Below are 12,428 nucleotides of genomic sequence, written 5' to 3' on the forward strand. Positions count from 1 at the left end.
AGATACTTTGAAGCTAAACCATGTATAAACAGATGGCTGAGAAACTTGTGAATAACAAGAAAGCTCATAAACGTGTTGTATTATTTAATAAGTTTAATCCATGTTCAAAAGAAGCCTCCCTATTTAATGATCATGATTGCCCTTTTTTGTTCATATTATTTGTGCCTTTGGTTTCCTTCAATGACTGTTCTTTCGTTTTTTGTCAACTCTTTTTGGCTTTGTGTTTATTGTTTTCTTTTCTCGTTGTAGCGCTCAGCCGAGGATATTTGAATTAATAATGGTGCCTTGTATGTTATGCTGTTGTTTATAAATAAAGTTCATTAAAAAAAAAAGTCTGAACACCGGAATATCCTCCAAAATAAAATCAACGAACATTTCCGGTTCGCTACCGGAAACTTCTAAGCTGAAAAGCCGCGGCCGGAAACACGTGCAGTTAACTCGCAGCCGAAGAAAATGACGTCCTCGGAGCTGGACCGGACTCCGCGGACTCTGTTGGTCTCGGAGAGCTCCAGCTTCTTGGACCCGAAGAACCGGATCAGCGCGCAGGTGCAGCAGTTGCACTTCAACCACCAGGTGACGCTCTCACCATTCACCTCTGACCTTTCACCTCCGAGCCGTTAGCTTCACAGCGGTGGGCTCGCGGACGGCTTCATGTTCATTTGATGGAGTGCAAGGAGAGCAGTCACGGGTAGAGCAGGGCTCAGTGTGTGTGTGTGTGTGTGTGTGTGTGTGTGTGTGTAGCAAGGCTCAGTGTGTGTGTGTGTGTGTGTGTGTGTGTGTGTGTGTGTGTGTGTGTAGCAGGGCTCAGAGTGTGTGTGTGTGTGTGTGTGTGTGTGTGTGTAGCAAGGCTCAGTGTGTGTGTGTGTAGCAGGGCTCAGTGTGTGTGTGTGTGTGTGTAGCAGGGCTCAGTGTGTGTGTGTGTGTGTGTGTGTGTAGCAGGGCTCAGTGTGTGTGTGTGTGTGTGTGTGTGTGTAGCAGGGCTCTGTGTGTGTGTGTGTGTGTGTGTGTGTGTGTAGCAGGGCTCAGTGTGTGTGTGTGTGTGTGTGTGTGTGTAGCAGGGCTCTGTGTGTGTGTGTGTGTGTGTGTGTGTGTGTGTGTGTGTGTGTGTAGCAGGGCTCAGTGTGTGTGTGTGTGTGTGTGTGTAGCAGGGCTCAGTGTGTGTGTGTGTGTGTGTGTGTGTGTGTGTAGCAGGGCTCAGTGTGTGTGTGTGTGTGTGTGTGTGTGTGTGTGTAGCAGGGCTCAGTGTGTGTGTGTGTGTGTGTGTGTGTGTAGCAGGGCTCTGTGTGTGTGTGTGTGTGTGTGTGTGTGTGTAGCAGGGCTCAGTGTGTGTGTGTGTGTGTGTGTGTGTGTAGCAGGGCTCAGTGTGTGTGTGTGTGTGTGTGTGTGTGTAGCAGGGCTCAGTGTGTGTGTGTGTGTGTGTGTGTGTGTGTGTGTGTGTAGCAGGGCTCAGTGTGTGTGTGTGTGTGTTTGTGTAGCAGGGCTCAGTGTGTGTGTGTGTGTGTGTGTGTGTGTGTGTGTGTGTGTGTGTGTAGCAGGGCTCAGTGTGTGTGTGTGTGTGTGTGTGTGTGTGTGTAGCAGGGCTCAGTGTGTGTGTGTGTGTGTTTGTGTAGCAGGCCTCAGTGTGTGTGTGTGTGTGTGTGTGTGTGTGTAGCAGGCCTCAGTGTGTGTGTGTGTTTGTGTAGCAGGGCTCAGTGTGTGTGTGTGTGTGTGTGTGTAGCAGGCCTCAGTGTGTGGGTGCAGCAGCAGTAGGGATGGTATCTTTTAGGTTTTATCTGATACCGGTGCCAAACCGGTACTTTTGAAACGGTGCTTAAACGGTGCTTGGAACGTCCTGGGAAAGGTCAAATGATTTGTATCCGTCACTAAAGCTGTTTCTGTGCTGTGAGGAGCTCTGAAACAGAAACTGATTTTTGAGTGGAGACTATGGATCTGCAGTCCTGACCTCAACCCCACCCAGCACCTGTGGGAGCAGCTCGGGTGGTCTGTGAGCACACTGAGAGGGAGAGAGCTGTGCAGGAAGTCAGAGCCCAAGTCCGAGGGGATGAATGAGGATGTTTGAAGCGTACTTTGGATCTTCTTTGGCTGCTGGTTCAGTCAGTTTAGCTCAGCGTGAGGAAACCTGCAGAATCTGTGAACGATCCACGCTCTGTGTTTACGTCTTTGTGTGGAATGCGTGTACCTGCTGTTTGCTGGTGTTGAAGTAGTTTTGTGAGCTTTAAGCTGAGAATCAAAATACATTTAAAACAGATTCAATGAGTCGATGTCACAATAATCAAACTAAACCAATTAACCAACCTGCTTCCTGGAGTACCCCTGCGTACAGCATCACTTACCATGGTTGATAGGTTTGTAGCATAAACCTATTTGCAGGAACGTTCAAGACAATCCTACTACACAGCAAAGCAAGACACGAGTAGGCAAAGTTCTTCGTGTTACTCATGCATGAGGGAGAGAACCACGACAAACGCTTCGCTTGACCCCAGTCGCTCTCGTCCTCTACCTCGTAACACAAAGAGTACCATACGAACCCTCGCGGACCCTGAGGTCCTCTGGTACTGGCCTTTTGATTGTCCCTAAAGTCAGGACACATACTCACGGAGAGGCAGCTTTTCAGTGGTATGGTCCTCGTCTGTGGAACAGCCTGCCGGAGGAGCTCAGGGCCGCAGAGAACGTACATGTTTTTAAGAACAGGCTCAAGACCCACCTTTTTAATTTAGCTTTTACTTAGCGTTTATTTATTTTATGCTTATTTATTCTATCCTGTTATTCTATTATTAATTTAGGCTTTACCTAATATTTCTTGATTTTATTCTTATTCATTTTTTAATCTTCTTACTCTATTTATATTTATATTGTATCCCGTTCTTATTTATTTTATCGTTTTACCCTGTATATATCCTATTGTGTCATATCTCCAGTGTTTCCTCAGAGGGCGCTCTCTGCACCGGGGCTGTTATTGACCGTGGCTGCTGGGTCTCTGGGGTCCTCTCAGCCTGGTTGGGGGGCTCCTTGGCCTCCCTCCTGCTGTGTGCCCAGCCTGGAGGCTGCGGTCTGTGACCGGCTCCCGGTGCAGACGGCTCCCTGTTATAGTGTTTCCTCACTTGGCTCATGCGAGCCCAGCCCAATTTTTACTCTTTAAGTGTGCGTGTGTGTGGGTGGTATGTGTGTATTCACATCATTTATGTTAATGAGAGTGTGGGGAGTGAGTTGGAGGGTGGGGTGGGCTGCTTTTAACTATGTAAAGCACTTTGTGCTACATTTTTTGTATGAAAGGTGCTTTATAAATAAAGACTGATTGATTGATTGATTGATTGATTGATTGTGTGTGCGCGTGTGTGTCAGAGTGTGACCCCATAAACGACTTCCCTAAACCTGCTGGTCTGGAAGTCCAGCAGTTCATCTAAACAAAAGGCACTTCGCCTAAAACAGACATAGATGTGTTTGCTACACCATATATCAACGAGAGAAGATACGACCTCTTCCCATGACCCCAGGATGTGAGTGTGAATGCCAGAACACGCACACAAAGTCTTTGCAGACTCCTGAGGATCAAACCTCTACCAACATGACGTTGATTATAAAACTAAGCATGTATGATTAGATATTTCTAAGCATAATTGACAATCCAATAATATAAACCTGACAATGGTGATAAACCCCAGGTAGCAGTAAGTGAAGCATCTTCAGAGTACAGAAACCCGGCTGACTCTGAGGTCACCTGAGGTCAGGGCTGGGTGAGGTGAGGAAACATGTTTCAATCCAACCGTGTGCGCCTGACACTGCGCTGCTACACTCATCGTTTCTGCTTTGAATACAAAAAATCTGAATGAATTGAAATATTTGATTTTAACCATCAGCTGTTTCAACTGTGCAGGTGTCTGTGCTGCTTCCTGAGTGTAGCTCCGCCCCCTCTCACCTGGACTCCGTGTTGAACAACTTCAGCAGCTTCTACCTGATCAGGAAGCTGCCGGTGTACGAGCTGTTGGACCGACACTTCTTGGAGACGGCCGTGTACCACGGTAACACACCTGTGCGCACCTGAGCTCCATTCCAGGAAGAGAGTTTGAAAAGAAGCCTCTAAGGTTCCCAAACAGCTGATCAGAGTCAGTTCTGTAATTTTGCCATGGCAACGGGTGAATAAAGAGCACAGGCTCCATGTTAATCCAGAGGAGCAGAAATATGAATCACGTCATCGTCACCAAGTTATTGTGACGTCCGTCTCTGAGTTTCAGCTCTGAACTCTAATTTATATCTACCCATAGCAACAGACTCGCATACACAGGCCCTCACCTGTCCACGCCCTCACCTGTCCACGCCCTCACCTGTCCACGCCCTCACCTGTCCACGACCTCACTGCGTGACTGTCTGTATTTCAGGTGCCGTGTTCGGTCTGTCCTACAGGACTCGCATCGATGAAGATACCTGCGTCGCACTGATGCCAAACGGTAACGTTTCTTTTTTTGTAAACCAACCTTTATTTCCAACACTCCCATTAACAGTGAACGTCATCGTCACGGGGCGAAACGGTAAACTGAGACAGTGGGCGCGCTCACGCGGACACATGCTCCTCGTTCAGAGGCGTCGCAGAAATGGTTCCTCCAGGAAAACGACAAACTTCGTCTTTACATTCGTAAATGTCTGTCTGCGAAGGCGGAGCGTTACAGGAAGTGACATCAGACCGAAGCGGCAGGTTTTTCACATCTTTGTGGCGACAGGAAGATCCAGAGGAGAACCTGAGCAGAGCTGGAACAAAGTGTTTTCGAGCGTGGAGGCGGGATGCTGTGGCGTTTTTAAATCACACGGTGTCTGTCAGCCATGTGATGTCATAACATAAAGATTTGAAATCACTGATTGGCTTGTTGGATCTGTGCGTATCGCTACGGTTACAACAGCTGTACTACAAGAAGCTGCTGAAGAAAGCTGCAGAGTCGTCAGGGAGCAGGATGAACTTCCAAACAGGATTGCTCCGCCCACCTCTGTAACGGTTCAGAAGAACAGATGTTTGATGAAAGACCCCCCTCCTCTCAGCCGCGGAGATCTGCAGGAGATTGTAGTTGATCCTGATTTGACGAGAACCTCTGACCTTCTGGACTCCATGATATGTGACAGAACTGCTCACAGGAATGCTGCGTGCTGATTGGCCAGTGAAAGATCTCGCTGGTGAGATGAAGATGGAGTCTCATCTGCCCGCTGACTGATGCAGGTTTCAGGTTTCCCTGATGGCGGCAGATTGGTCGCTTGGCAGGTGGTGCGGTTCGTGTTCGGGTTTGTGGAGGGCGGTGTGCAGGAGAGGCGGAGTGCGCCGCCGTCTTTGATGGGTTTGTTCCTCGTTGGGTGATAAAGCCCTCCCACACCGCCCTGTTAGCAGAGACGTAGCTGCACGCTGCGAGGCGGGCCGAGCACACCAATCATCCAGCACTGTACGATGGTTTAACGCTTTCTCACACACGTTACTCCATCATAAACAGTTTCTTACTGAAGCACAACCAGGAGTCCAGGCATCCATCAGCACCTCCACCTTCAGCCGCCGTCACCGTTTGCTGTACTCCCTCCTGTTGTGGAGGAGCCGCTCAGTGAGCCGACGATTGAACTGCAGCTCTCCAAAGTTCTGTCGTTCTCCTGGTCTTTGGTCATTTTCAGACAAAGACCAGATATAAGAGTGTTCTGACTCCGCCTCCTCACTGGCTCGAGAGCTGTCATTGGTCACCTGTCGCCGTCACCTGCTGCCATTTTCCTGAGTAATTAGCGTGACTGCTGATTTAGAGCCAGGGCGCCGTCCTCTAACATCCTGGTGATGTAATCGGTGATGCAATGACAACATGGCAGCGAGCAAAACAAAAATGGATTACATTTTAATGAGCCGCCATCTTTAATCTGGCCTTTCCTCCGACTCAATGACAACACGTTGCTTTTTCTGTAACCTGTGACCTCGGCAGGTGCCTGACTCCGCCTTTTAAAGGAAGTTGCTGTATTGTTCTGTTAGTGCGTACCGCCATAAAGCCGTTGTTCTGACAAAACGTCCTACTTTGGCAAAACGTCCTACCGTAAGTAGTTTATGCACATTTCTGCTGTCACACAGTAATTCCAGCACAAATGTAAGTAGGTATGACGGTTTGCCACTTAACTTTGCCCATCAGAGTATGCTTGTAGCTCACATTCATAAAGGTAGCATGGTTTTACACGTATTTATACCCGTCAGAGTATGTTTCTAGCTCTTATTAACAAAGGTAAGATGGTTCGCCACTGAATTATAGCTGTTAAAGTATGCTTGTACATCACATTCACAAAGGTAGGACGGTTTGGCACATAATTTTACCCATCAGAGTATGTTTGTAGCTTGTATTCACAAAGGTAGGACGGTTCGCCACTGAATTTCGTGTTGAGCATTGCGTAGAAACAACAGGTAGGATGGTTTGTCAGGTAGGATGGATTCCCAGAACACCGTGACCACAGAATCGCAGTGTGGCGGTCTAAAGGGAGCGACAGGTGTGACTCGATCAGTAACCTGTAAATGGTAATCCAATTACTGACTGATGGTAATCAGCTCAGCATGTTTTAGTTGACACAGAAAACTGTCTGCTGCAGGGATGTGACATCACTTCCTGTTTCCTGCTTAAAGTATGCCGTGTGTCTGCAGGTCACCTGACCCTCTCTCTGGATAAAGACTCGTTTGAGATTTTGGGCTTCGAGGGGAAACCGTCCAGATTCAAGCACAGAACTGCCACCAGATTCGGTCTGTCCTCTTCCCGTTTGTAGTCTCATTACTCTGAAACGATATTGTAATCGGATTACATTACATATTAGGGCTGCTCGATTATGGCAAAAATGATAATCACGATTATTTTCACTGAAATTGAGATCTCGATTATTTGACGATATTTAAGACCTACTATAGACCCTTTAAGACCTACTATAGAACCAAGTCTGCCAGAGCTTATATTATATTTTTACATGTTGTAGTGCCATTGGTGGGAGCATTTCAATTTGCTATGCAACTGTTATAGCCCATATTTTAATAATATGTCTGCATTAAGTCCATAGTAACTACATTAATTGCAAAAAAGTGCAATAAACTACAAAAAAATTGAAAATCGTTTTTGGTTTTTTTCTACTTGGAGAAATTTAAGAGGCTTATCCCTCAAAACTTTAAATACAAAAAAGTTGCAAAAAATAGTTTACAACAACAGGAAATTTATTTTGAGTGTCTTCATAGTTTTATTTTGGAGATACATTAATTTTTATATACTGCAGGAAAAACGAAAAAACAATCCTATGATGCAAATTTGCAAAGAAAACAGCAGGTGCATCAAAATAAACTATTTCCAGCAGTGCAATTTGAGTTCTAAGCATCCCAGCAACTATTCAGAAAAGTCAAACATGACTTATAAAAACACCAGTATAGGCTTTTAAGGCCTACAAGTAAAAAAACTACAATTTCCGCGAAAATGACGTCACTTCCGGTTTCGGCCAGGAAATGGCGGACATGCAATAGTTCGCGCTGACGTCTGTTTCAATGTGGGAAGTGTTACGAACAGCTGATCGGATCGGCAAAGCGTGTTTCTGGAATATTATGTTTTTGTTGCTGCAAGAGCTTTTTATGCAATTTTTGCAAAGCTTTATGTGAAAGGAAACCGTGACCGAGGACAAGCTGATGACATCAGATGTAAGTACAACTCCTCCGGTTTCATATGCAAAACAAATTATTGCGCTAGCTTACACGGTTCAGGTTCTACAGGGATTTAAAAATAGTTACACAAAACGGAGCGTGCTGCTCTGACCGGCTTTAAAGGGTTAACAATGACTTTAGAAAATAATATAAAATAGTGTGCAACACCACTGAAGTTTTTTTTTTTAAACTCTCTTTTCAACCAACGGCAGTCACTCTCCTCTCCAAATAACTTCTGCTTAGCTTTCCGAGCTTCCCTCGGGTCCTCTTAATCAGCGGTCTCCAACCTTTTTTGCGCCACGGACGGTTTATGCTCGACAATATTTTCACGGACCGGCCTTTAAGGTGTCGCGGATAAATGAGGGAGGGGCTAATAATCGGCTCAGTCATTTTTAATGATCGTTGAAAGCCCAGATCGTAATCGTGATTAAAATTCGATTAATTGAGCAGCCCTATTACATATTATTGATTAGCATATAATTTCATTACTGCTCACCTGTAATCTGATTACTCTGTCTGCTGCAGTGGTATCTGTGGATCTAACTGACAGCAGCATGGCTCCTGGTAGGCGGAGCTACCTGAGGCTCCTCACAGGTCTTAAGTCCCGCCTTCAGCTGCAGACAGACTTCCTGTTATCACATCATCCAGGTGAGTGACCTCATCACCAAGGTTAGCCTGCCGTGTGTTTCCCACAATACTCTGCTCACAGTTCTGTGTTCTTCAGGGGGCGGGGCCTCTCTTCAGCCCCTCCTGTCTCGATGTGATTGGTCGCAGCACAGACCGGAGGTCAACTGCAGCGTTTTGACGGACCTCTCCTGCCCCGCCCCCCGGTCATGTGACCCTCACAGTTTCCTGGAGTGGCTAGGAGCCGTTGACGCTGGCATCAGCTGGTGAGACCTCCTGATGGGCTATGACATCATCGCTGCTGTGTCACGTTTTCAATGTTGACAGTTCTTCTTCTGTGGTGTCAGCGAGAACTCGTCCGGCAGCTTCCTGTCGTCGTTTGTCTGTCCCGAACCGAACACGATACATCGCCACGCTCTGAGCGTGTCCGTGAGCGGGATGCTGCTGCCACACGACATCCACCGTCTGCTGCAGGAGCTTAGGTGATCACCTGTCAGACTCTGTGACCTCTGCCCTCTGTCAGACTGTTCTGACTCACCTGTGCTCACCTGTCCCACAGACGTTACGTGGAGCAGCCTCGGCTGGCGTCCTGGGTGTCCATGACGGTTCGCGGGTTTGCTGACAGTCCGGTATCCTGGAGCAACCACGAGCACGGCTTCCTGAGGGGCGGAGAGAACTTCTACACGCTGATGATGTTCCACGACCACACCTACCAGCTCCACCTCGCCACGGGAGCACATGACGTCTGCCCGCCCTGACGCACCTGCGTACCTGTGCGCGGGCAGAATTTACTCTGATTGGTTTCGTTGTAGAAACGTTTTGATTAAATAAGCTGAGCTGAGGCCACGCCCACTCTGAGACCCTGAGAAACGTGTCGATAAAATGTGCTTGAATAAAGTCAGTCTGATGTCATTGTGTCTGGGGGGTTTCTGATTAGTCTTTGGCAACAGGTTATTGACCACTTCCTGTGTAGCTGACAACGCATCACAACTGAACAATGCACCACAAAAGTAAGAAAGAAGTTCGCCATGACAACGGCTGTGTAGCAAGGAACAGCGAGAGACTCGGACAATATTCGCAGAGGATGACGAGAGAATGGGAAACAGCTGGGAACGCCGCTTACCCTCAGAGTAATGAGAGGAAAGCGCAACTGAACGTGAAACATACGAGACAGACTGAGAATAAAACGGGGACGTGGCTGAGGACACAGGATAACAGAACACGGAGACAGATGGCGAGGACAGTAGGAGCTCCAAATAACAGTCACAATACAAAACTACTAACGCAGAATCAGAACATGAGGATGTATTCAGGTCAAAAGAAGCAATCAGCCAAACTTGGGCGGAAGCACCGCCTGTGCTCACGAGCAGCGTCGTTCCTCCATTCTGCTCATGGCAGAAAACAAAGTCACGTGATCATCAAACTCTTAAATGCGACCCTCGTTACACCGGCCGTTACACCTCGTTACACGGGGCCGAGTGGCCTGTACTGAACAGGACTCAGGTGCAGAAACCCAGAGCAGAGACAGCAGATGATGTAACAATTTATTAGGTTTAAGTGCAAAAAAGAAAACGTAGCAAAGACAAAAAAAACAATAAGACGTGGAGTTTGACGAGGCGTGGCCTGGGGAACGTGGCTAGGGCGAGGGAATGAGGCCTGAGATGCGGAGTGGAGCTGAGCAGGGAACAGTCACACTGAAGAGAGAAGATAGAGGAGTTAGGGAGGTGGTGGAGGCAGCTCTGAAGTGGCCAGTTGTAAGAGTAGCAATTCTCACTTGCAGTAAGGGACATGGAGTGTTGAGAGGGGGGTGATGAGAATCCAGGGGAGGCTGAGTGGCGTGGAAAGGCTGGCCTGAGATCCGGGGCTTCAGATGGAGTGTGAGGGCAGGCAGGTGAGGCACAGAGAGATTTTCAGAATGATTGCTTGGTATCCTGAGTCCGGAGGTGGAGCGTGAGCCAAGATGAATACAGCAACTGCAGCACAAGAGAGTCGTGTTAACAAGATAGATCACAGCAAGAACTTGAAGTATAAGGCCTGTTACCAACATGTGTTGATGACGAACTGGCAGTGAATGAACATCAACGTGTGGTTTAAATCCCTCTGACTTGATTGCCTGCAATAGGCCCCAGGTGTGCAGGAGCTGGAGTTGGCCCCGCCCAGGGGCGGATCCCAGGTCAGTTCAGGAGCCTTATGGAAATTCCAGCCACCCACCGCAGACCATTATTTATTTATTTATTTATTAACCTTTATTTAACCAGGAAGATCCCATTGAGATTAAAAACCTCTTTTTCAAGGGAGACCTGGCCAAGATAGGCAGCAGCAGATGTCTCACAGTTACAGAAATTACTCAAACACAGGCAGCAACAACACACATGCAACAATAAGTGAAAGAATACAAATAAAATAAAAATAAAATTCAATAAAATTCAAATAAAATAAAAAGTCAGTTAAAATGACAATCAATCTAATTGAAACAGTTGCATGTTATGGACTTGGCCTCAAGGATTCGTAGTTTAGATTTAAAATCACTTAATGAAATGAATTCAGTCATTTTCCTTCTGCAGTTTGTTCCAGGCCGAGGGTGCTAAATGGACAAAAGCTCTTTTACCAAGTTCAGTTCGGGCAAATGGAACAGAAAGCAACAAGTAACCATGCGGACGAAGAGAATACCGACCAGCATGTTTCATTACAAGCAGGGAACATATATAAGAAGGCAGCAACCCAAGTATCACCCAAGTACCATGACACCGGCGCAGTGTCGACTGCGATGCCAGTGAGTCTCCAGCCTGCTGTGTGCCTGATATTCAGACAGTACCTGAAGGAACTTTGATCCTTTCAGACCCCAGTCCTACGAATCGCACGTCCTACGTCTCGTTCATCCTTCAGGCAGCTGATCTTTAGTAATTAGCCATGCAGAGCTGGTAAAAGTACAGACATTGTGTACTTTAGTAGAAGTACAAATACTGCTGTTAAAAATTACTCCAATAAAAGTACAGATTCAACTTCTTTACTCAAAAGTATAAAAGTACTGGCTCTGAAATGTACTCAGAGTAACAAAGTAGTTCTTTGGAGGTTTCTGTGCAGCTAGCTGAACCCTGTGCTACATTAACACAATGATGACAGATGGAATACAAACTTCAGTCTGTTTATTCTGTGCTTGATACGTGTTGGAGCTGATGGAGCGACACCAACAGTGTTTGCAGTCGCACGTGTTTTTATTTGCACTGTTTCACTGCTTGTAGCACACACACCGGCTAGCTCAGGTCCTAGCACAGCTTTTATCAGGGAGCCATGACCAGGTGACAGAGCTCAGGTGTGTCAGCCTCCCCTGAACCGTGTGTACATATATGTATATCATGTATATTGTGTTGCCTAAGTTGTAGTTGTCCTGGCTGATTTCCATCCTCCACACTGATAGCACACTCTTTGTCTTCTTCCCAGACGGTATACATTTGGTGGTCAATGAATCGCTTCGTCAGTATGGAGGACCAGGAGTGCCAAAATAAATTAAATATTTCATTAAATACATATATTATGAATTAAATGCCCATTCATTTCATTTAAAATATTACATTATTTCTTTCCTTTTTAATTCATTACTTAAACATTTAATTATTTAATGGGCTATTTAATTGTTTTTGGTACTCCTGGCCCAAACAAATGAACAAAAGATGTTCTCCTTCATTTCTGTTAAACACAGCTGTATGAAACGTTTCCAGCTGTTAGTATCATGGTTGCTAGGCAACCTGGGCAGCGACGGAGGCTAGACCATCCCATTTCACAAGCCTCGCACTTCCGGCCTTAGCGGTCTTTGAGTACGCGGCCCTTGTGGACTGATAAGGCTGCAGACCCTGAATTGGGATACAGCCAATGTGACAGATTTAAAACCACGAGGACTTCCATGTGAGCTTTAAATGAGCGTCCTTCTTCCTCTCCTGTCCTTCTAATCTGTCTCCACCTCTGAGTGAACGTAGCTTTGTCTTTTCTCTCCCTGTCAAATACAGCAGCTGGACCTTTAGCTGCAACACACTGTGAGACAAACTGCATGTTTGTTGAGCTGATAAGTGTCAGCTAATAGAAATGAGCTGACAGCGTTGCTCCTCTTCTGTAGTGCTAGCTCGATGCCAAAGAGTGTGTG

At 46.6% G+C, this 12,428-nt stretch overlaps 1 protein-coding gene across 1 annotated transcript; it reads left to right on the forward strand.

Moving 5' to 3' along the window:
• The first annotated feature begins 413 nt into the window (after positions 1-413).
• rpp40 (ribonuclease P/MRP 40 subunit) lies at positions 414-9,218 on the forward strand. Its single transcript, XM_085388155.1, has 8 exons — positions 414-573; positions 3,875-4,019; positions 4,377-4,445; positions 6,638-6,733; positions 8,192-8,314; positions 8,391-8,556; positions 8,638-8,772; positions 8,850-9,218. The coding sequence occupies exons 1-8, from the start codon at positions 454-456 to the stop codon at positions 9,046-9,048; spliced, it is 1,053 nt and encodes a 350-aa protein (XP_085244281.1). The 5' UTR covers positions 414-453; the 3' UTR covers positions 9,049-9,218.
• The last annotated feature ends 3,210 nt before the right edge of the window (positions 9,219-12,428 follow it).

This window comes from Rhamphochromis longiceps, linkage group LG18 (genome assembly GCF_057381845.1).
Source record: "Rhamphochromis longiceps isolate RC_006_pf linkage group LG18, R_longiceps_female_GT1.1, whole genome shotgun sequence".
In the NCBI taxonomy this organism is placed as follows: Eukaryota; Metazoa; Chordata; class Actinopteri; order Cichliformes; family Cichlidae; genus Rhamphochromis; species Rhamphochromis longiceps.

Excerpts from the sequence above, each read along its gene's own strand:
- rpp40 (XM_085388155.1), top strand. The coding sequence starts at position 454 with ATGACGTCCTCGGAGCTGGACCGGACTCCGCGGACTCTGTTGGTCTCG. Across the intron at positions 574-3,874 it reads AGTTGCACTTCAACCACCAG|GTGTCTGTGCTGCTTCCTGA; the intron begins GTGACGCTCTCA and ends TCAACTGTGCAG. Across the intron at positions 8,773-8,849 it reads CGTCTGCTGCAGGAGCTTAG|ACGTTACGTGGAGCAGCCTC; the intron begins GTGATCACCTGT and ends CCTGTCCCACAG.